At 42.1% G+C, this 21,669-nt stretch overlaps 1 protein-coding gene across 5 annotated transcripts in view; it reads right to left on the reverse strand.

Moving 5' to 3' along the window:
• Positions 1 to 21,669, reverse strand: part of TOLLIP (toll interacting protein) — a 66,691-nt gene that overhangs the window by 27,042 nt on the left and 17,980 nt on the right. For 2 of the 5 annotated variants that reach the window (XM_056353888.1, XM_056353887.1), the window contains one exon: positions 4,432 to 4,536. Coding sequence is in view for 2 of the 5 variants with exons in the window: in XM_056353886.1 (XP_056209861.1) it covers positions 91 to 123 (33 nt within the window). In the remaining 3 variants the exon portion in view is untranslated. Of the gene's footprint in view, positions 1 to 90; positions 249 to 2,119; positions 2,140 to 4,431; positions 4,537 to 21,669 lie in introns of those variants that run through there. The other 3 variants (XM_056353886.1, XM_056353885.1, XM_056353884.1) reach the window with 2 other exon arrangements.

Genomic DNA, 21,669 nt, shown 5'->3' on the forward strand with positions numbered 1-21,669 from the left:
CAGCGCAGCCCCAGCCGGGCCTCGCCTCACCGGCCCGGCGCCGCGCAGTCACAGGAGCGAGGGGGAACCTTCGCCCGCCGCGGCACTCACCGGGCCCCGCTGAGTGGTGACGGTGGTGGCCATAGCGGCTCGCTCGGGCTCGGGCCCAGACCCCTCCTGCCGCCCCGCCAGGCCGCCGCTCCGCCGGGGCTCCGCGGCCGCCGCCAGCCGTCACTCAGCGCTGCCGCCGCGTCAGCTGACCCGGCCCCGCCCCTTCTGGCGGGTTCCAGGGCCGCGCCGTGCGCAGGCGCGCAGGGACGGGGCGGGCGCCGCGGGCAGGTCCCCCCGCGCACGCGCGTAGCGACCCCCGAGCGGGGCGAGCGGGGCGGCTCCCGCGCACGCGCCCTTGTGCCCTGCCGGCACGGCGGTGCGGCGCGGCCCGCTGACGCTGGGGGGCGCCGCGGCGCGGGCCAGGAGCCGGCACCTGGGGGCTGCGGCCGGCGGCCCCGGCTTGGCCCGGGGTCCGCGGGGTCCCCCCACCCCGGTTCGGCCCGCGGGTGCAGCGGGTGCCTGGCAGGGCCGCTCGCCTTGCGCTGCCCGCCCCGCCCCGCAGCTCATCCAGCGCGGCCCTGCCTGCACGGACAAAAGCAGCTTTCATGTTCATCCCTGTGCTGCTCTGGGAGATAAAATTTGATCATTTCAAAGCCTATTTAAATAACATAACTCTTTCCTGTTGTTAGGATCTGCTGTATGAATTTAGCCCTTAATTAAAATTCTAGTGTAGATTTTGGCAGCTGGAAATAGAACAGTGCAATTAGGAATGCTCCAAATTTAGCACTAGCTTTTTTTCCCCCACTACCCTAGCATCTACTTGTAGCAGGAACAGCCTCGTCTTTTTACTGGTGTCTTGATACTCAGAAAAACACGTACTGCCGACAGGAGTGATGGGGAGCCCCTGAACCAGCTGAACGCCAATAGCCAGCAGAAGAGAAGGGCTGCAGCGCCCCGCACCCCTGCCCACGCTCTTCTGCTGGAAGCAGAATTCAGGTCAGCCTACAAAACCATTAAAGCAGCACATCATCCTTCCCTTGTTCCTGCCACCAGAAAAGAAACCAAACCTGAAAAGACACGTTGGGGGGGAGGGGTTCTTTAAAAAGAAAGGTAATTTCCCCCCCTTTGTTTCTTTTGGGGGTGGGTGGGTGTATTTTTTAGTTTAAGTCTTGAAAGATCCTTTTGACGTAGGTTGTTTGGGGTTTTTTTCTTTGCAGGGAGAAGGGGTTAAGCTGCTTGGCGAAGCTACAGGGACTAGATTTTTTTCACTGCCCCTTGTATAAGCCTTTCAGCAGAGACAGTACTCTGTATGAAGGGGCAATGCAATGTCAAATTAAGCCACATGATTAAGAACATTCAGCACTTACAGTATCAGATATGTGCCCTGTCTGTATGAACCTTCTGTACCAATACAGTTAGCATTGTACAAACATTAATTTATAACAGATGCTACCCAGATGTAGCCTCTTTCATGAACTCTAAATCATCCAGCAGTTTTGATGGTTAAATGATAGCTGTTTCTTGAGCCAACACGGTTAAAACGGTAAGTAAAACCCACAGAGGTAACAGAAGAAGATCAGTGCTCATCTCCATAATTACAATCCTGACATCATCAGGGCAGGTTGGAGGGAAAAGAGCATTAACAAGCCTCATTGTTATTTTTACATCTAACAAGCTAGGAAATCAGTTTTAGGTAAGTCATGGGCAGTTATTTTAGTAACTTACGTAGTTTTACTTACCATGGATTTCATTCTAAGACCTGGTCTAATCACAACAATCTCAAAGAAGTTAGACATGAGACAAAATTATTGTCCCTATAAAATTTATATCAACAGAAAAAAGTAGTAACACTGCCTCAGAGATTCCTGAGGTTTTGCTCATCCAGAGATAGGCAGTGACTAGAGTGAACATTGTGCCTTCCTGACAGCACCACCATTTTCTAACTGCCTCTTTCATTTTCCTGTTTTATTATTATTCCTAGGAAATCCACAGATAATCTAAACACTTATTTTTAATCACCATTTTTAAACTATGCAGCAAAGGATTTGCGGTTAAATAAGCCCCCACTCTCCCTAGGGTAAATTAGTACCTGAAGGTGGCCTGGAAACGCTACAAAAATACCGGCTTTGCCATCTGGTGGACATCCACGACACAGCAAACAGCCTTCGCCCAGGAGGGACAGGTGGTTCTGCTTCCCCAAGTGCGGTATCATCACAAATAGGGAGCACCGGTGCAAAAACATTAGCGAGACATCTGATGTCAATGTAGTAATTAAAGTGTGAATGTAAGCCATGGGAAAGGTGAGAGAACAAGTCATAAAACCCTGTTATTTGCAGCATATGGTCATCATTAAAAAAAGGTTGAAAGGTAATTAAAGAAGCCATAATGACAATAAATTGCGTTTATCTTGTAATAAAAATTTAGATGTCAGTTTCTCCTGTATCAGCCTTTCATTCTGATTCCCTGTCTTTTCTCTGTTCTTCCCAGTTCTTCATTTGGCCCTCCCAGAATCTCTCCTTTTCCATTGCCTCATCTGTTCTTTCCAAAATGCTTCTACCCCTTTTGCACCTCCTCTCCATCCTCTCTTTTGCTTTGATGCTCTCTTTCATCTCCCACATCTTCTATTAAACTTGCTTCTACAGATCTGTCATAAGCCCCATGTTCTCTGAAATTTCACCTGGAGCTTTCCATTCACATTTTTTTATAAACTCATCTCCTTGCTCCCAGCTGCTGGCTGGGTAAGAGGTAACACATTTCCGAGCTCTCCATGCTGTTTCCTCAATATGAGGCCAAATGCCAAAGATGACAATTACCTTTGCTGAAACCTTTGACTGGTGGGATCACTAATATGGTTTATTTTCTGTAACCAGCTACCTATTTTTATGAAATTTCTAAGAGCTTATTATCTCTGAAGAAGTTAAGTAAAAACTGAATGAAATTGGACAACAGGTTGGAGAGGTGTAGAGAGAAACAAATATATGTCCATATATAGTGATTGCTTGGAAGTTATCAAATAGGCGTTGCTCCCTAGCCCGTCTCCAGAATCTGAAAGTGTAGACACCACCCATGCTTTTCTCCATAAAACCAGAAACTGATGTCTCATGGTACAGAGGAGAGTAATGCACAGGATGCCGTCCTCACCGAAGAACAGTTACAGCAGAATTCTTGCCAAATTAACGTTGTGCTTGTTCACAAAACCAGAAGGGACACTTGAAAGGTTGTGGAAAGTCTGATACTATGGGAGGAGTGACGGAACACAACGCTCCACGGGACAGCAACTAAATTTTGGCAGCTCAGTGTTGGGGTCTAACCTGTCAGATCTACAAAATTGTAGACAGCAGTAATTAGTGTCGTGAGAGGAATACATTTGTACCTCTTTAAAAATCGTGCCCCTTTAGGAAGGTCAAGCCTCCCAGTTTATTTAGGTGAGATACATAATAGAATCCTTCAGCCAGAAAGTGACCTTTTAACTGTTAGCTGATCTCTTCCCCCGGGAAAGCTCACAAGTGAATTGGGTGGTTACATTTTATGCCATTTTTAATGTCACTAATGAGTATCTGTCATGATACTTGGGGAGTTCCCACATCATTTAAACCCTGTTTGTTTATTATGGCTTACGAAGACAGCGAAGTCACAGGAATGTGTTTTTTAAATGCACTTATAGCTAAACTAAGCTGACTAAGCTAGTGCATAAAAGCAGAGTAAAAAAAATCATGGCTGTGATTTGTTTAGTTCAGAGTTATCCATCTGACCCTGCAGAGACCAATGAAGGATCTCACCATGAACTAGCAAAACAAGTTTTCAGTTAAGTTTTGTAGATGCTACAAGCACACAAGAATATTGTGGGATGGCTACGCATCACTTGTAACACTGGCTTGGGTCTCAGGCAAGGTCAGCCCTTTTCACCATGTCCCCATAGGACTTTAGATGACACACCGAGATACAATTCTGTTGCATAGGAAAAAGCATCTTTTGCAAAATGCAGAGCCCAATTCTACCATCATTTCTTACACAGTCCCCCAAAGCTGGCTTGAGGTTAATAGCAAGCAAGGGTGACAGTGGAGAAGGCCAACGGGATCCACTGCTCTGTGGATCCAGCCCATACCAAAGCAGAAGTGCAGAAAAAGGGAAGGGATGTTGCAGGCTTCAAGCTACAGAAAAGCCCTCAGAGTCCTAGTGTGCTGAGCACAGCTTCTCAGGATGTATGTGGCCTTATGTAGGTGCTGGATGTAGCACCAAACACACAGCAACAGAGCACAATGTTAATCTTTTGTTCACAGTACCAGCTCAAGCTTGGTGATGTACAACAGAGCTGGAACAATAACATGGAAATCCCAGATAGCATTCAGACTGGCTGTAATAAACAATAATTTCCACTTCAATAGCATGCAAGGTACTCACAGTGCAGTGCAAACTTTAATTAATCCTCACAGTCCAGTTGGGATGCAGGAGGATTACATCCCTCATCAGGAAGGAAAGATAGCTCCAGCATGAAACATGGCAACTCTGTAAGAAGACACAACAACATTACACAGGAATTCCAGCCAGGACGCATACTGCACTGAAACTACACGGGAATTCAATTGGACAGACAAGAGAGAAAGAACTACATACAAACTGAAGCTCAAAATCAGCACTGCATCCCTCCCGACACCAGGCCATGAAACAGAGATGTTAAACAGCAGGCAACTTACCACCATCTCAACTATGGCATAATTTCATACTCCAGAGTTATAGCTACTGATTGAGCTAGATGAGTATTGGCAAAAGTGTTGTTCGAGCAATTGCGGGGGATTCTAGCAGAAAAGCCGAGAGCACTGCCGAGCCTCTAATAAGTGGCTGTTGTTCAGTCACGCTGCACTCAAAATAGCTTTCCAACAGAGGAAAAGCGAATTCTATTGGCTTCAACACCTGGTTGAGCAACTTAATGAGGACAAAATTGAAAGTTAGAGCTGAATCAGTATTTATTTTATAACTACATCTTCATCACACAGTCCACTCCAAAATGGGAGTTATTTCATTTCAAATCAAGCTTGTGCCAGGATTTACTGAAGGTTCACTCAGCACAGAGGTGAGGAGAAGGTTCTTTGAAAACAATTTCAGACAGCAGCTGCTTCAGAGGAGAAGTGCAATCTCCTATGATTTTTTCCCTTTTCTCCAGTTCCACCATGCTTTTCCTGAATTGTATTTCTTAACTGTATTTTTAATGCACCAGGAAAACTGTAGCAGTGCAAAAACTGTATTTACTGTTATTTGGATAACACTTCAATTTCCAGACAGCACTTCAAAGGAGATGAGCAAACAGTTATGAGAGGAAAATGTCTGCCCTGTCCACTACAGGCACCGAAAACAGCTTGTTCCTCTCACCGAAAATACTTTTTATGTATTTGAAAACCGCTGTTGTTTTACTTCTTAGTTTTCTTTTCTATGAAGCTCAGCTGTTCAGACTTAACCCAATACCTTCAGCCTTCACCTCTAAGTATACTTTTATGAAGCCTGATAATTGTTGTCTTCCTCTCTTTTTATTCAAACAGGACCATACCTTCCTTGAAGTACCCAAAATTGGACACAGCATTCCAGCTGGGGCACAGACAGCTCCAAGGAGAGCTGAAAAATTACTAAATGGTTTGTAGGTTGTAACATTGGCTATAAATTGCAACAAAGGTTTGCCTTTTTCACAGCAGCGTAACATTGTTTACTCCTGTTCAGCTTATGATCTATGTTAACATCCAAATCTTTTTCTGCCATGCTGTTACTTAGCTTGTTCTTCCTTGCCTTGTGCTTTTGCAGTTCATTATTCTTACTTAAGTGTGGTGACCTGTTTGTTTTTATTGAGTTGCATGCTCTCAACAACTCCTCAAGTTGTTCTACAATGTATACCTGTTATGTTTGATTGGCAAAACCACCTACCCACAGTAATTGGGCATAAATCAACATGCTTGTTTATTTAAAAAGAAGCTGCTCTCTTCTCTAGAGAGGAAGTCTAGCAAATTAAATCTTCACATCTTTTTTATTGAATCAGATTATCCTTTTTTATCTAGATTATTTTTCAAGTAGGAGAATTCCCTGCTGCCTCATTTTTAAAAAGACAGAATTCAGAAGTCGTTATTTGAAGATAAAAACTAAGGCAATTTAGATTTTGGCATTCTAGTCTCACAGAAGGAGGATGTGCAGTGTTCTCAGTTGTTATACCTGTATTTGTACCCAGCATCATGCCAGTCTGTGAGTAGATACTGTCGGAATCTCATTAATATGCTGTTAGATTCTCCATATAGTTGTTCCATTTTTTATTTGCTCTTTTCTTCTCCTCTTTTCTCTTTTTCTATTTTTTTTCCCTAAGAAAATAAGTATATAGAAAAATTAAGGAATTGCTGTTGTCCACTCACCAGATTTCCCATCACCAAAATACAAACTAAGACACGGAAGGAGTGAAACAATGAAAAATAAGTGAAATAACACAGGAAGAAGGAACAACTTCCTTCAGGAAGTTGAGGATATTATTTTAGAGTAATGCTAACAAGCCCAAATTTCTTTCAGATTTCTTCCAAATACTGCATACTCGATTTGCTCATACATTTCTCATTTGATCTAGTATTTTGTGTAGGCACAAGTAGTGCAACTGTGAATCTCTGCTTAACATAACAAACATTTCCCACTGGTTCAGGTAAAGTACAATTCCCCACACTCATAGTAATGGGCAGAAAGTCTTTCTCTCCCACTCCATCCCCAGGCAAGCAAACTGCTCTTCTGTTTACTTAATGTATTTCATTATAGAAATCTTTGCTTATATGCAGCAAAACACAGTTTTTCTCCTTCATAATTTAGCTAATTTGTTGCTCCTCCTCAATAACAAGATACAGAGGCAAATCAATATGCCATCTCCCTCCTCTAACTGCTGTTTTTTACAGAATAAGCACCAATTTTTTGCCTGTGTAGAAGGACTGAAGGGGGAAGGAATTCTGCAAGTTCAGTGTCATACTGTCTCCCACTGGGTACTTCAATTTTGTAGCTATTAGTTTTCATAATTAACAGTGAATATTATGAGGACTCTATGATAATAGTGGCTTTCAATTCTAGTATTTAGCAGGTTCTTTATCTGGTTGGCTCTCCCTGTGCCTCTTTATATTTGGTGCCTAAATGCCTGCAAGGAAATCAGTATTTTCTGTTAGATGTTTAATCACAAACCTTGCAAGGAAGTTTGCTGTTTACCAAACAGTGCAGAACTAATTTCATTACCACATCAACATGCTAGATACACTTGTCAGCTCTAAAGTCCCACCTTCTTGAAAGTCCCTAGCCTGTTATTCCCTTTGGAAAAAGATTATTTTCAAATAATACAATAGCCTGATTTACTATTCCCATCATTCCACCAGAGCTTTTCTTGCTGAATGTGAGAGGCTATGGGGAACAGGGTAAATTGCACAGAAATACACTTGGTGCATGCAGTGATAGGATTCTTGTACATACTGGCTCTGGTTTCCTTCTGGTCAAATCCTCAGCCTCCTTTAAAGTCATGACCAACCTACAAAGAGAGCCTGGAGCTCTGCCCAGGGAGGGACAGTGGTTTTGCTTTGCAGAGCTGCCTTCCCTCAGCCTCAGGGAAGTCAACCGAAGCTGCAGGAGCGCCGTGCCTCTGAAAATGCAGCACATTTGGCAACTTTGTAGCAGGTTTCTGCCAACAACCTCAAAGTTCTTAGGGGACTAGAGACAGTGCTGAGGAAAACCAACTAGATAGTGAGTCACCTGTCGCTTCAGAGTTCTCAAACATCTAGACTGGATGAGTCTAGTTTGTAGCTAAATACATCAAACACTTCCCAGCTCCTACTTCTGCTCACTGATCATTAGGTGTCACCTTAGTGTTCAGTACACAAGTATCTGAGTGAAGAAGAAAATTAATTTTCTCCCTACAAGGGAGACTTCTGATGAGGTATTGGTCTTGTGTTTAAAGCTAATTGCTTTAAGCGCAAAAGCAATACTCATCTTGTTAGACTCGTTAAAGATCTAGGATCAGTTTCCATAGGCTCTGTGATCTCAATAATTTGATCTTGCCACACTGCCTCTCCACTCCCAAACAGGCGATACTAACACACCTGTTGTGCGTTACAAATCTGCATGCTCAAGGGCAGGATCTCCGTGTCAATGAACACACACAGAGTGCTTAGCACAAAAGGTCCTTTTGATCATGGTCTTCAGCACTTACTGCAATATGTAATATACATACCGTAATTTACAGGAAGAAATTACAAACCCAATACTTAAAAGAGAGTGTACTTCGTTCCTTTCTATCTTCTAAAAGGCTGGAGAAAGATGCAGAAAAATGGAAATGTGTTGAAGTGTGTTTTAAGATACAGGACACGCAGGTGGTGTAATCACTGGTGCCACATGGGAGCTGCCAACAGGCTCCTTCATTACAATAAGCAGGTTAGGTTTCCCCTGGGGCCAGAGGATCTGTGCAGCACACCACAGGCCCAAATAAGAAGCCTTCACCTTCTCGGGTTAACTGTTCCATATATCACTAACTTGTTGACATACAATGGTCTTATAGTTAGGATAACTGCCCAAGTATGTGTGCATATGAACTCTCATGACACCTCATGTATACCTACCTCAAGTTGTCCGCTAGAATACATATGGAAAGAATGAATGCCAGGAAAGGTAATGAATCAAATCAAAGAGTGAAAATGAAATAAGGCAGGTAAGAAAAAGCTAGTTCTCATTATCTTTGTATGTAAAGTTTTCAGGCTAAGAAGACTGCTGTTTAAAAGCAATGAGTTGCTGCTGTAACTGTGGTTTTAACTGAAGTTTTAATAAACTCTAAAGAATGCAAAAGTCTGTATAACACACGTGTAATGTGTTTGTATAACACATACGCTCACATACCTGTTTCAAGTCACTTCTTGCTCAGCTTCCCTTCTGATGCTTACAGCATTGTGTAAAACCTTCTGGCACATATGGTGTCTCCAATGCAAAGGTGGCATCACCTGACTGTAATTGTGCCCATTTTCCCTGCAGGAATTCAGCCCTACAGCTATATTCAGAACATGAAAAATATGTGCATTAAAAATATGACTTCGCTTTTTCTTTGTGACAACCAAGCACATAATTTTCTTTCTTCCCTCCCCCCCCCTAAAATAAAGATGGGAAAGACAGAACCATCATAGGATTATCTGAGCCCTCTATACATCATTCACGAAGATTGCAAATTGTAGAAAGGACAGTGCTGCATATGTGATTTTTTTTGCCTCATTTTGGTTCTTTATCCCTGGTTTAACAGAACAACCTTAATTTTGTATGGCCTGTAAATACTGCTATTGAAACAGTTTATCAGCAACAGAGATTTGTTTTCCATCTGAGTAGAATTCACCACGTATTTATATGTCATTTGAAGTAACAATTTTATACTGTAAATGCATTTGCAAGCTGCAATGCTGCTGTTGGCTCCTACAGAAGCCTCTGAAGTTTCTCGTAAGAGACAAGCAGCAATATGTTTATTGGTATAAAACAGCACAGTAAATGCAACAGTGGTTTAACAAGATTTGATGGCAAGGTACACTTGAGTATTTACTGCACAGAGGACAGGGTCAGACAAAACTGTTAGGAAGACTCTCCCGTTGAGTCATGAGGTTCAGAAAGCTCCTTCTTGTGTTCTGAGCTCCTTCTCAGAGGGGAGTTTAGATGTGGCTAGATCCAGACTCGGTCTCAGACTTGGTCAATGGTTTATATCTAAAGGATTATATATGCACAATCAATCCTTTATACCACTTAGCTAAGACTTCAAACTTTATCATGCTATTAATCACTTACCGAGAATCTGTTGTGACAAGGAATTTCTCTGCCTCAAGGAATAACCTTGGGGGGGCATCTCTCCTCAAGGGGAGTTCCTGTCACGCAGCCTGCTGCCATGCAGGAGAGCTCAGCAGGCCCAGGGCTGTCCACTAATTATGGAGTCAAGTCATCTTTGCATATCAACTACAGAAGTTAAGTTTCTTTCAAAGTTGGCTTGAATCAGACCTTGACCAGCACTGTTGGGTAGGGTAGGCACATTGCTCACATTAGCCCTTGGCTATCATGTCATATATATGATACAGCCACCAGGACCAGACACATCCATTTGGACCTTCACAGGTGGTTATCACTTGAGCGTCTGCACAGAAACAAAGATCAGGATGGGGCCGGGCAGGGGGAGCACAGCACCAAAGTTACGTGTACAGGACAGCAACTGAAGCTAGTTGAGAAGGTCTGTTGAAAAATGAAGGCAACAAAGCGATCTACCCCATTGTAGAGTTATCCTCTGTGACTCTCTTCAGGACACATTTCTGGGAACCTTTCTTCATGACCATGATTCTTTTTTAACTTTGACCCCACTGAACATTTGTTTTTCTCATAGCTTTCCCTGTGGCACTGGGCAACAAGAATTAAGTAACATCAGCCTGGCTTTGCACTGCTGCAATTGTCAGTGAATTGTCAGACAGTACAGTTCAGACTACTTTGTCACAAACACCCCTTACAGGCAGTTCCCCTCTCGTTACTACTGTTGCCCAATAACAATAGTACTCAAAGGTCTCTGTTTAGATGGGGACCTAATTGTACCAGGCACTTTCTCTGACTAAACCATTTTTATGTGTACATACACTGTTCTGACTGATGTTGTTGATCCAGGGTAGGAGACTCCTACCTTCAGCCTTTGCCACAACTCCTTCTCTTCTGCCCCCCTCCACTTTTCTCTTTCAACCATTTACTTACATTTCCTACCTCAGTTCTGTAAAATTATTCTAGTTTAAAACAAACAAAAGCTCTCAAATATGAAAAGAAATGCACTATTTAATATTACTGCCTCATTATTCAATTGGAGAACTGAGATACTGAGAGATTAAGTGACTTGCCAGAGGAAAAGGAAGAAGGATGCAGGAAGAAAATTCAGTTCCTCTCAGTCACAGTTCAGCATCTTAAATAGAAACCTTCTTTGTTCTGTCTTCACTTTACTTCTGAACATTGCCCAATCTCTTTATGCTCAAACTTTCCTATTCTAGAGTGTATCTTCTCTGTTTTCAAAGGGTGAGTTGTCACATAGGACAGGCACGAAGGAGATTAAGGGGTTATTCTAGGCTTTTCATCTTTTTCATGGAATTTTCCTTCACTGCCACTGCTACAAGCTACAGTGAAAATAATGTCCTGGAATCACAGCTTTCCCTTCACCGTCTAAGACTTTTTTCCCTGTATCATATTTGTTCAGTGTACTGTTTGTTTGCTAGCTCCTGCCTGGCAAGATTCATCTACCTGCTTTACGCACAAATGTCAGGGATAATTCTGAAGGCTCAACATGATTACCAGTTGGCCAGCTGCCACGTAGGTCTTTAGGATTTAACTTTCCATCCACAAAATGGCATGTATTTATTTATTTGTATTTTAAAAGTTCCTGTGCCTATTGTCTCTAGATGCACAAACAAAAGGGTTTAGCCAAATGTAAATATGCACTGCCTGAATTAGTGTCCACTAATGAAAGCTCTTCTTAGCAAACTGCAAGTAACATACTAAATCCACCCACATCTTTAAACTCCTCCATGCTCTTCTTGAAGTCTGGAGAAAAGATATACTCTGCAATGTGACCCATAGGTGAAAAAACTTGGAAGCTGGCAGTCTAATAGGGAAGTGGATTCCAGGATGGAGCACTGCACATCGCCCACTTTCAGTCAGATTAGCACAAACTGCAGTATTTTTGTATCCTTTGCCTGAGGCAGCAAGTTCTCTGTTAGGTTTTTACTACATGCAGCTATCCACTATAAAATATATTCACAGTTAACACTCTGATTAAAAGAAAACTATGTTCAGAACCTAAAGTTTACTCAATATCTAAAAAAAAAAGCATATGAACTCATATATTAACACACAGAAGGGGTGTCATGGTTGAACCCTGACAGCACCACACAGCTGTTTGCTCACTTCCCCCTTCACCAGGATTAGGGGTAGAATCAGAAGGGTAAAAGTAGGGAAAATGGTGCATTGAGATAAAGAGAGTTTAATAATTTACAAAAAAAAAAGGGGGGGGGTGGGAAGTACAAGCAACAAAGAGATGGGAAAAACCCCACAACAAAACAAAACCAAGAAAAATGAGTGATGCACAGGAAAACACTTGCTCAACATCAACCAACTGATACCCAGCCAGTCCCTGAGCAACAGCAGCCCATGCCAACCTCCACTCCCTGCCGGTTTTATTGCTGAGCATGACATTATATGGTATGGGATATTCCTTTGGTCAACTGTCCCAACTGTGTCCCCTCCCAGCTTCTTGCGCACCCCCAGCCTGCTCACTGGTGGGGCAGTGTGAGAAGCAGAAGAGGCCTTGACACTGTGTAAGTACTGCTCACCAATAACAAAAACATCCTTGCGTCAGCAACACTGTTTTCATCACAATACCAAAATGCAACATCATACAAACTACTGTGAAGAAATTCTCTGTCATAGCCAAAACCAGTACAAATGGAGGTTACTAAACTGATGTGGACAGCTCTGCAGAGCCTTTATAGCTATTCTTAAAATGGCAATAATCCTTCATTTTAAAAAATGAAGCATGGGTAAAAGATTTGCACCACTATATTAAATATACCCACAAAACGATAGCAGAATGTTGTTGCTGATAAAATAGTAACTGAGAAGTCCAAAGCAAACTGCTACTAACAGCAAGAGCTTTAAGATATTCTAAATGTAACAGAAGACATTTTGGGTTTTAAGCAAAAGGAGACAGTCCTCCCAAAGTTTGGCTTCAGTAGACCTATGCAGTAAGGAGAAGCATGCCCAGGATTTGTTCTCACTCACTACTGCCAGAAGTGCAGCTAATTCTCCCAGTTATCCTTTCATCTGCACAATGCAATTCCTCTGAACTTCCCTGAACTTGTAGAGTTGTAGTATGTTCCTTACCTGGTGGGCTCAGAGCTTTTCTTGCTCACAGCTTCTCCTTCAATACCAGTCTGATTTCCAAGCATTCCAAATGCGTCTCATTTCCAAACATATTCTTCACATCTAATGTATCTAACTTCTGATACATTTTACTATCCCAGTATGGAGAAATCTGTCAGGACATCACCGTGATCTCTGCCTTTTTGTCTGAGTGAATTTAGGTGAGCTGTATTAATACCAAGCTTTTTTCTTCCCTCTCTTTTCTTCCGCTTGTTGGCCATGTATCTCCCTGTTGTTTGAAACCAATTAGCAGGTATATAGCACTGCAGAATCAGCAACCTCACTTTCCAAAGGATCTGCACTGTCTCTCCTGATTCTCCTTTGCTACTGTTACATAATCCCTTCCTTCTGGATGAGTTATTCTTCCATTTTATGCTGTTCTAGCATGAAATTACAAAGCCCCATGCTGCAAATTAGGTTTCTGTAGAGATATCAGGTGTATCAAGAAAGTCAATTCCAAGTGGCCTCAAAAAACTGCCCTTTTAAAATGTCTCTTAAATGGGAGCATCCACTAATCTTGCAGGGAACAAAGGGGAGAAAAGGCAATAGGGGCAAGAAAGATTGTGGTTAGTTTTGCATTGTAAAGTTTGAGCTTGTTAGCCTTGTTTTCAGGGTGGAAGATCCTTATTGTTTTTAGTAAGTGTGGGACATGCAGCAGCTCTGCATGTAGAGCTTCTATTAAAACATCTTTGAACACTCTCCCTTTAAAACACACTTCACTAAGAAGTAAAAAGGGAGGGGGAAGAGAGAAGGAGGTTCAGAAATGTACTATGAATTTCTATGGAAGGAAAACCTTATTAGGAGGACATGAGGTGATGTCCCAGCTTATTTTAACCCATACAGGATTTGTGCACCACAGCTAACCACACACTAAAGCCGCACTCCACCAGCTGCACAAAACCCAAGGGAGACTAAAGAGAGTGATAATCACTGAAAAACCCTGCTGATGACTCCTCAGGTAGCTTTAGGCTGCCTCCTGAAAGACTCCATGTGGCTGTTTTAGAAGTGTGGCATCCCTGCCTGTCTTGTATATTGATGCAGGAGAGAAAGACAAACTCCCGTAGACAACAGTGTGGGAATATTACAATTAGAGAAGGATAAAAATGTTCAGCCTTCAAAACCAAAAGAAGGTACCCCTTAGACCACTGTGGCTTGCCACAAAACTGGAAAAGACGTACTTACATTCAACATCAATTTGTCTATTGGTATTACTAGAATGAAAGTCCAAATTCTAGTTATCTATTTGAAAGGAAGCTGGAAAGCCAGAGTGCTACACCAAACTGGACCTGCTGTATTTCAGGGAGTATTCAGAAGGTTTTGGGGAGAGAGGAATAAAATGCACAACAGAAAAATGTCGTGTTGAGTAACATGGAAATACTCTATTAACAGGTGAAATAATAAAGTCCTCATATATTTTAAGCTTATTCCTTATTCAACAAAATGACCGTTTATGTCAAAAGGAAGTTGGTGAAGGAGGGAAATGAAGATTTGGCCCTAAGTTAATATTATGCTCCCCTTGGTTTGGACTCATAAGTACCAAATTAACTTTGTGCTAATCAAGACATTAGAAAAATTCTAGAGATGGATGATTTCTGCTGATTATGGTAAAAAAAGAAGCATTCGTTACATTCAGACAATACAGCAGTGCATTTCTCTTAAAAGAGTTAAGTTTTACAATATTTCCAACTTTTCATGCACAAAACTAGACAGTCTTGAGAAGCCTTTTCTTTCCTTCCTCTCTCCAGACCAGTCTCCCTTAGCCCCCTCCTCAGTGCTTCACCACTTCCAATCACAGAAGAGCAGGCAGGAGAACCAAACAGATAATCATGCTCTTCTGCTTTCCCTTTTATCATATTCAACACTTGACCCAAGAAATCAGGAAGCAATTAAAAGCTTCCATATCAACTCCCCATCCTGTTCAAATTCTTGCTTTCATTTTATGTGTCTGAAATTTGCTCTTTTAAAAGCTTGCCAGTGTGTATGAATGTGTTTGTGTGTACTTAGACATATGTATGCCCTTGTTCTTTCAGTCAAGTGATATTTTCATTTCTAACAGGGTTCAGTCATCTTTGTAATAAACACGTCCTTTAACAAAATTCTCAACCTTAATGCTTTTCAAAATGTCTCTAACGATTTTTAATTTACTGACATTTTCCCTGAGCCCCCCATCAATTTAACTATTCAAATTGCTAACACTGTTAATAATTCCTCTGTCTCCAGCAGACCCACTACGGACCTTGAAATCCCTCTGCTGCCTCGGCAGACAAGAACACATCTGGTTGCACATCCATACCATGCTGGATCAGAGTATTGATTAGCCTGGCAGCAGTGTCTCATCACCATGCAGTATGATGATTAACAGCTTCATTTTCACCACTGCTATCCAGAAGGGTCTCTCACGGGGCCATTTCCTCCCCTCACTTCTGTCTTACAGTGGTGTAATTCCACTTATTTCATCACATGGAGAACAGCATGAGCACAGGGATCTGTATTTTTCTAAGGGTTTGTGGGGAAGATTTTGAGAAACATTTGGAGCTGCACGCCAAATTGCCTTCCATGTCTTTGAAACAAAGTACAGATGTCTGTACTTTGGGGGAGATTTGAAGGAGAAGCAGATGCAGGATGACCTGTCTTCAGACAAAAGCCCAAATTTTCGAAATGGCCTGACGCATACTGTGCTGGGACCTTAGGGCTGAAGATACTGAAACAAGCAGGCACGACCTTGCTGCACATCAGCTGAACTGTGCTAATTGCTCTTACCCTGTGGTATATGAAAAGCATTTGGAAATGGCTCATCTGTCAGAGGCAGTTCAGGTCTTGGAGTGTTTTGCATTCTGGCTTTCTCAACAAAGCTCCCATACAGAGGCAGCTTGCTAAGTGGCTCACCTCAGAATTTCCTGGACAGAAGTGCTCATATCTGTGGTGGTCATGCAGCTAGCAAGTGGTATGTGACAGCTGCCTAAAAGAGACCCTCCAGCTTGCACATGCAGAACAAAGAGATGAACTGCCTCTGCTGACACTGCCACAGTAATGAAAATAACCAAATAAACTCAGAGAGGGACTGGATGGTCTGCAGGAGATAGCCAGGAGAGCGGCTGTAAAGTAGCAGTGCTTCAAGGGAGAAGCACTTCAGCATTGCAGCCCAGTAATTACAGCATGAGGAACTTGGTAAAGATTTCTAGAGTCTATGTCTTAACCACAAACCTCCTGTTAACTGCGTTCCTTAAACCTTCTCCATCTTGGTTTCCTTGTTTGTGAACTTGCAGTTGAGATACCCATGCTGGGGCAATATAATTGGTTTATGTTCAAAAAATGCTTTGTGATACTGCAAAGGATGTTACTGGCTACATGCAAGCATGCAAGACTTTTTTTTTTTTTGTATAGGGCAGCATATGCGAGTTTTTCAGCCTGTCCTGATAGCTGCATGTTCTGTAAAATTGGGGTCATAAAAATTACTAAGCAGCTTGAATGAGGGGTATCAGTGCCTCTGGAGTTACATATAACTGTGAAAAGTTGTCCACAGAAAACAGAAGTCTGCCTCTCTGAATAGTGTTTGCTCCTTGAAAAACAATTTTGCTTAGGTTAGAAACAAATCTAGGAAAATAACAACAGAATTAAGTTTCACACCTCAACTGGCAGAATTGTTTCACATCTCCACTCAAGCAGGTTTCTAAGGAAGATAAAAATCATTCTTTTATAGCCCTGATGATTTCCTATGTGGACTCCAAAGTTCATAATGAGGCCCTAAAGTCCCTATGTGGAACTAAATTAATCCATTCCCATGTAACATTTTTGAATCATATTATAGAGTAATTGGAACAGAATTTGGTCCTCAATCAGATGTTTTATGAAAACATACAGACACAAATTAAAACTTCAGGCCTAGATCAAAACCTAATAAAGTCACCAAAGAAAAAAAAAAAAGTAAAAGCAGCCACACCTTCAACATCTGATAAGCAGGGCTCTGAGCTGCTAGTTCTTCATGGAACTGCTAGTTGTGGGATACAGTGTCTCTGAGCAAGCTGATCTGCTTAACTTCTTTGCAAGGCTAGCCCTATCACTGGGGTTGGCAAGTGCAGCAAAACATTAGGGACAGCCAACTGTCCGGTAAAGATGTGTGGGTGATGCCACACGGGAGATTTGCTGCTTTGCCTGGGGCAACACAGCCCTCAGAGCTGCCAGCCCTGCTTCTCTGTATCTTTCAGTCTCAGATACTGCTGACACTAATGCCGAGAGGAACTGTTTCCCCATATGTATTAATTTGTAATATTAAAAATAGCTCCTGCATGCAGAAAAGCTGAGCGAAGAGGGAGGCATTCGACTCTTTTGTACCATCATCTCTGGAGATTCCCCATAGCCACAATACCTTTTCAAACAAGCTCAGAGCAACATGTTTGAAAATTAGAAACTTATCCTCACAATATAAGTAGTCAACATCAAAGAAGAGCACATGTTAGAAAACATAAGAACAGGGTTTAAAGCTCTTGATGTTGCCATTGCATTAGCACAAAATGTTGATTTGTATCCCTTACTCTGCCAATAGAAAGGAGAAAAGAAAAAGGCACATTCTTTGCAATTCCATGTTGGCCGCACTCAGATTGTTTCTCTAAAGACATGAAGGAATAGAATCAGAAACATCTAGGTTGGAAAAGACGCTTAAGATCATCAAGATCTGAAGAGCCTGTAGCCATCCATTGCAGCACTCCAGTTGTGTGAGTCATCCCACCATGGTTCCGTGAGAGCAACTACGTCACAGTTTTACAGCTGCACAAATGGCATCCAGCTCCTCTTTGTTGCCCTTGCTGCACAGACCGGTGTAGACACACTTACGTTGGGCTATTGATCCTGACACCTTTTTGTGGGGAGAAGCTCCAATTCCTATGCGACTGTTCTCAGGTGCTTACATGGTTTCTAACACATCAGCAACCCTTGCGTCTTTGCTGCCATGTGGATCTCCATCCCATACCTGCACTGAGATGGCTGGGATGCTGCACACTTTAGTACAGGACATTTCAGATGTGCTCTCATGTACTCAGCACATCATGGGGCAGACTGAAGGACCTTGCTAGCACACCATCTCTCAAACGCTGGCTTGCTGCCCCCAGGCTTATTTCTGGCAAGCCTGGTTTTATCACTTTCCCCCTACAAATCCATTTTAAAGCTCTTCCAATGAGCCCTGCCAACTCCTGCACAAAGATCCTTTTTCCCCTTTGAGACAGGTGTACCCTACCTGTCGCCAGCAGGCCTGGTGTCGTGTAGACCAACCTGTGATTGAAAAACCCTAAATTTTGCTGTTGACACCAGTCTCAGAGCCAGTTATTGATCTGCTAGGTCATCTTCTTTCTTTCCTCATCATTCCCTGCAACTGGAAGGACAGAGGAGAACACTACTTGTGCTTCTGATCCCCTAACCAGTTGTCTCAAGGCCCTGAAGTCTAATTTGATGGTTCTTGGACTTCTTATTGCAACTTCATCACGGCCTACATGAAAAAGCATTAATGGATAATAATTCAAGGGCTATACCAGGGTAGGAAGTTTCATCTCATCACATCTTTAACCTGGGCCCCAGGAAGGCTGCACACTTCCCTAAGAAGGCAAACTGGACTTTCTGTTCCCCTCAGAAGAGGGTGTCCTATGACAACAAACCATTTTTTTTCTTTTTCTTTTTTTTAATAAAGTGTTTTGATGTAGGGCCTAGGACAACTTAACCTCGAAGACAGCTCCAGCCTAGATGAACCATCGTCCTCACCACGGTGTGGTTCCACTTGCAGAACCTTGTACCTATTACACAAGGGCACCCGGGAAGGTGGGGTAGTCATGGAAGAGACTCACCTGCTGCGCCGGGCAGGAACTTGTCACCATCGTCCCCTATCCCTTAAAGCACTGTGTGAATACATAGGGAGTATGTATTTCTCTCTATTAAGATCAAAAAGGCAGGGAATGGAAGGATCAGTTAAAGAAGGTTTTGCCTCCAGTGGGTGTAAGCTACTCCACAAAAGGGGCAAAGCAACTTACTTGTCTAAGAAACAAAGAGACTGTCTGGTGTTCATAAATCAGGCCATGATGCATAACGGCATTTAGGTGATGGAGTTGAGTGGGTTGCCCAAATGCCCTTGTGGATCTTGGCTTATATATATACATAAAAGGTATTAGGAAAGGCTGAGGGAAGTGGGTTTTTGTAGTCTTAGGAAGAGAAGGCAAAGAGGAGATCTTATGGCTATCTGTAACAACCCAATGAGAAGGTGTAAAGAAGAAATGTCACCCATTCCCAAACTGGGGGACAACCACTCTGTCATGGGATGGTAAAAGGAGTTGGGACACTTGGTTACTGACTCCCAGCCACTCAAGCGGTATCTGAAAGACGACTGCACCTCTGTTTTCCTTTTCCTAACAGTCATTCCTTGCAGATGGAAGGAAAGTACTCATTAATATTCCTCCATTTGATGTCTATATTTCTGGAGAATTTTAAATTGACAAGTGGGGCCTTTTGTCCAGTTCACTTTCCCTTGCAGGGTATTTTCTCAATTTCTCTTTACATTTGAGACCTAGTGCACTCAAGCTATTTGCAACGTCTACTTTACACTACATTCAGCTCAAATGATTTGGCATTTCAGGCTTCACAGCTCCTTGCCCATATCTTGACTCAGGAGCCCAGATCTTAAAACACAGTCCTCAACATTATAACTGCAAGCAGGAATTACCAATGACTGCTTTAATTCTGTCTCTGGACCAGCTTAGTTTCTTGTCCTCATTCTTTTGATATCCCTTAAAATAACCTTTTTATTTTCTGTCTGTAAAAAGGACTAGTAATGACTTTTGAAAGTGGACTCCGCTTTGACACTAACAATCAGAAGAGCCCTTTTCGTGATTAAGCATCCTGAGCTATAAACATGCTGCTACCTGCACATGCCAGACAAGTAACTAACAAATACAGTATAAGATGCTGTAGAATCATCTCCCTTAGAGAATGCTTTGATGATGTGAAACGTCATTGTGTAAACTTCAATGGAAAGGGAAAGAGAGCAACAGTTCTGTTGCGTATGACAGAAGTGACAATGGGGACTTGCAGTTTAACAAGCCCAGTCTACACAGGAAACTAAAGTAATTCTAAATTAACATAACTAATTAGCAGCCTTAGATAACATAATTGCTATGCAGAACTTCCCAGTTTTAGTTAGCACTCTGTATCAACTACTATGTAATTATTAAGGCACCATACTCTGCACCAGCAACTTAATTATCATTAGTATTGCTCCAGTCTCAAGCTTGAATGCCAATGATTAATAAAATACAATTATTTACATTGTAATTGTGGCATTTTAATTAAACTGAAAATGCACTTCGTTTGTATTTTGTCACAGTGTTAATTTTTGAAATTAAGGTCAGATCTTTTCGTCAAGCTTTTTTTTTTAGTCCCTAATTGCAAGTTAGATAGACCGATCTCTTGTCATGTTAAGAAAACATTGTGACTGTTGTGACAAATGAGTCTTGCAGTAACAAAACAGCCTCATTGCTCTGGCGTTATATAATCCCAGTGCTAATAAACAATACCTTGATATGTTATTTCTGATTCTTAAGTAACTTCAGTATATCTAAGTCCCATTTAATTTTCTTTCAGAATTAGTCTTCGCAAGGGTCAGTTCGTTATTACTTACATTATGACAGACTTAAAAGGTCCTGTTGAGACCAAAGAATTTACAGACCAACAAGACCAAGGGTGAAAGGGGAAGTGTTGGCTTACAAAAGTAAAATAATCTGCTCATTGTCACCTAATATGTCACTGTCAGAGCCAGGAATACAGTCAAGGCCTCCCAGCTCTTATTTCTGTGCTCTGCCTGCTAGATCACATTGCTCCTCATGTTAGCAAGTTTAGAAGTGCCAACTTGCATGGAGAGGCAGAGGCTTAGTCCATATTTTCATAACAGGGTTCCTGGCCTTAGTAATAATTTAAGATTATTTTATGCATTTTTGTAACTTCTCTGACTTCAGGGGATTTCCTTCTGATTTACACTAGTATAAGACAGATCAGGCCCAGGATTAATAGCTTTCCTTAGAGTGCCTGAGCACAGTAAGATTTGCTTATATAAAGGAAGAATGATTTCCCTGCCATTACCCAGAGAAATTTACTATGAATTTGCAGCAAGTTCTGCCCCAGTTTTTGCCCTCTGAGGGACTCTCAGTGCTAGCCATTAGAAACTTTATAGGTAAGCTGGAGTTTCTTTTTATATAGTCAGAATTTAACTTAACTCCAAATGTCAATGTGTTTGCCTTGGGGGAGAATAGGAAGGAGAACTACCTAGTCCATTTCAGGGATTAGTCTTCCTTGTGCTTGCTTTATTGCTGTATCTTCCAAGTTACAGCACTGGAAGCCCAGAGGTGAAATGGCTGAACACTGGATCAAAAGCCAAGTTTTTGGGAGCACAGTGAGGGAGGATTTGTCAGGCAGACTGACTGAAAAACATGATGGACAGAAAATGAAGACTGCAAAAGATTCAGAGGGGAAAAAATATCTGTCAGTTTAGGAAAGAAACAGGTTATGGAAAGGAAGATGCTTTGGGCTGGGCTACTTGAAACAGTAAAGGAATTAACACTTTGGAAGCTGAAGAAGGCAGCATAGGAAGCAAATCTGGAAGCTGAGAAGAGAGGAAAGAAGAAAATGTTATAATTGCAGTGCCACTTAAATGCG

This window comes from Falco biarmicus, chromosome 10 (assembly GCF_023638135.1).
Source record: "Falco biarmicus isolate bFalBia1 chromosome 10, bFalBia1.pri, whole genome shotgun sequence".
In the NCBI taxonomy this organism is placed as follows: Eukaryota; Metazoa; Chordata; class Aves; order Falconiformes; family Falconidae; genus Falco; species Falco biarmicus.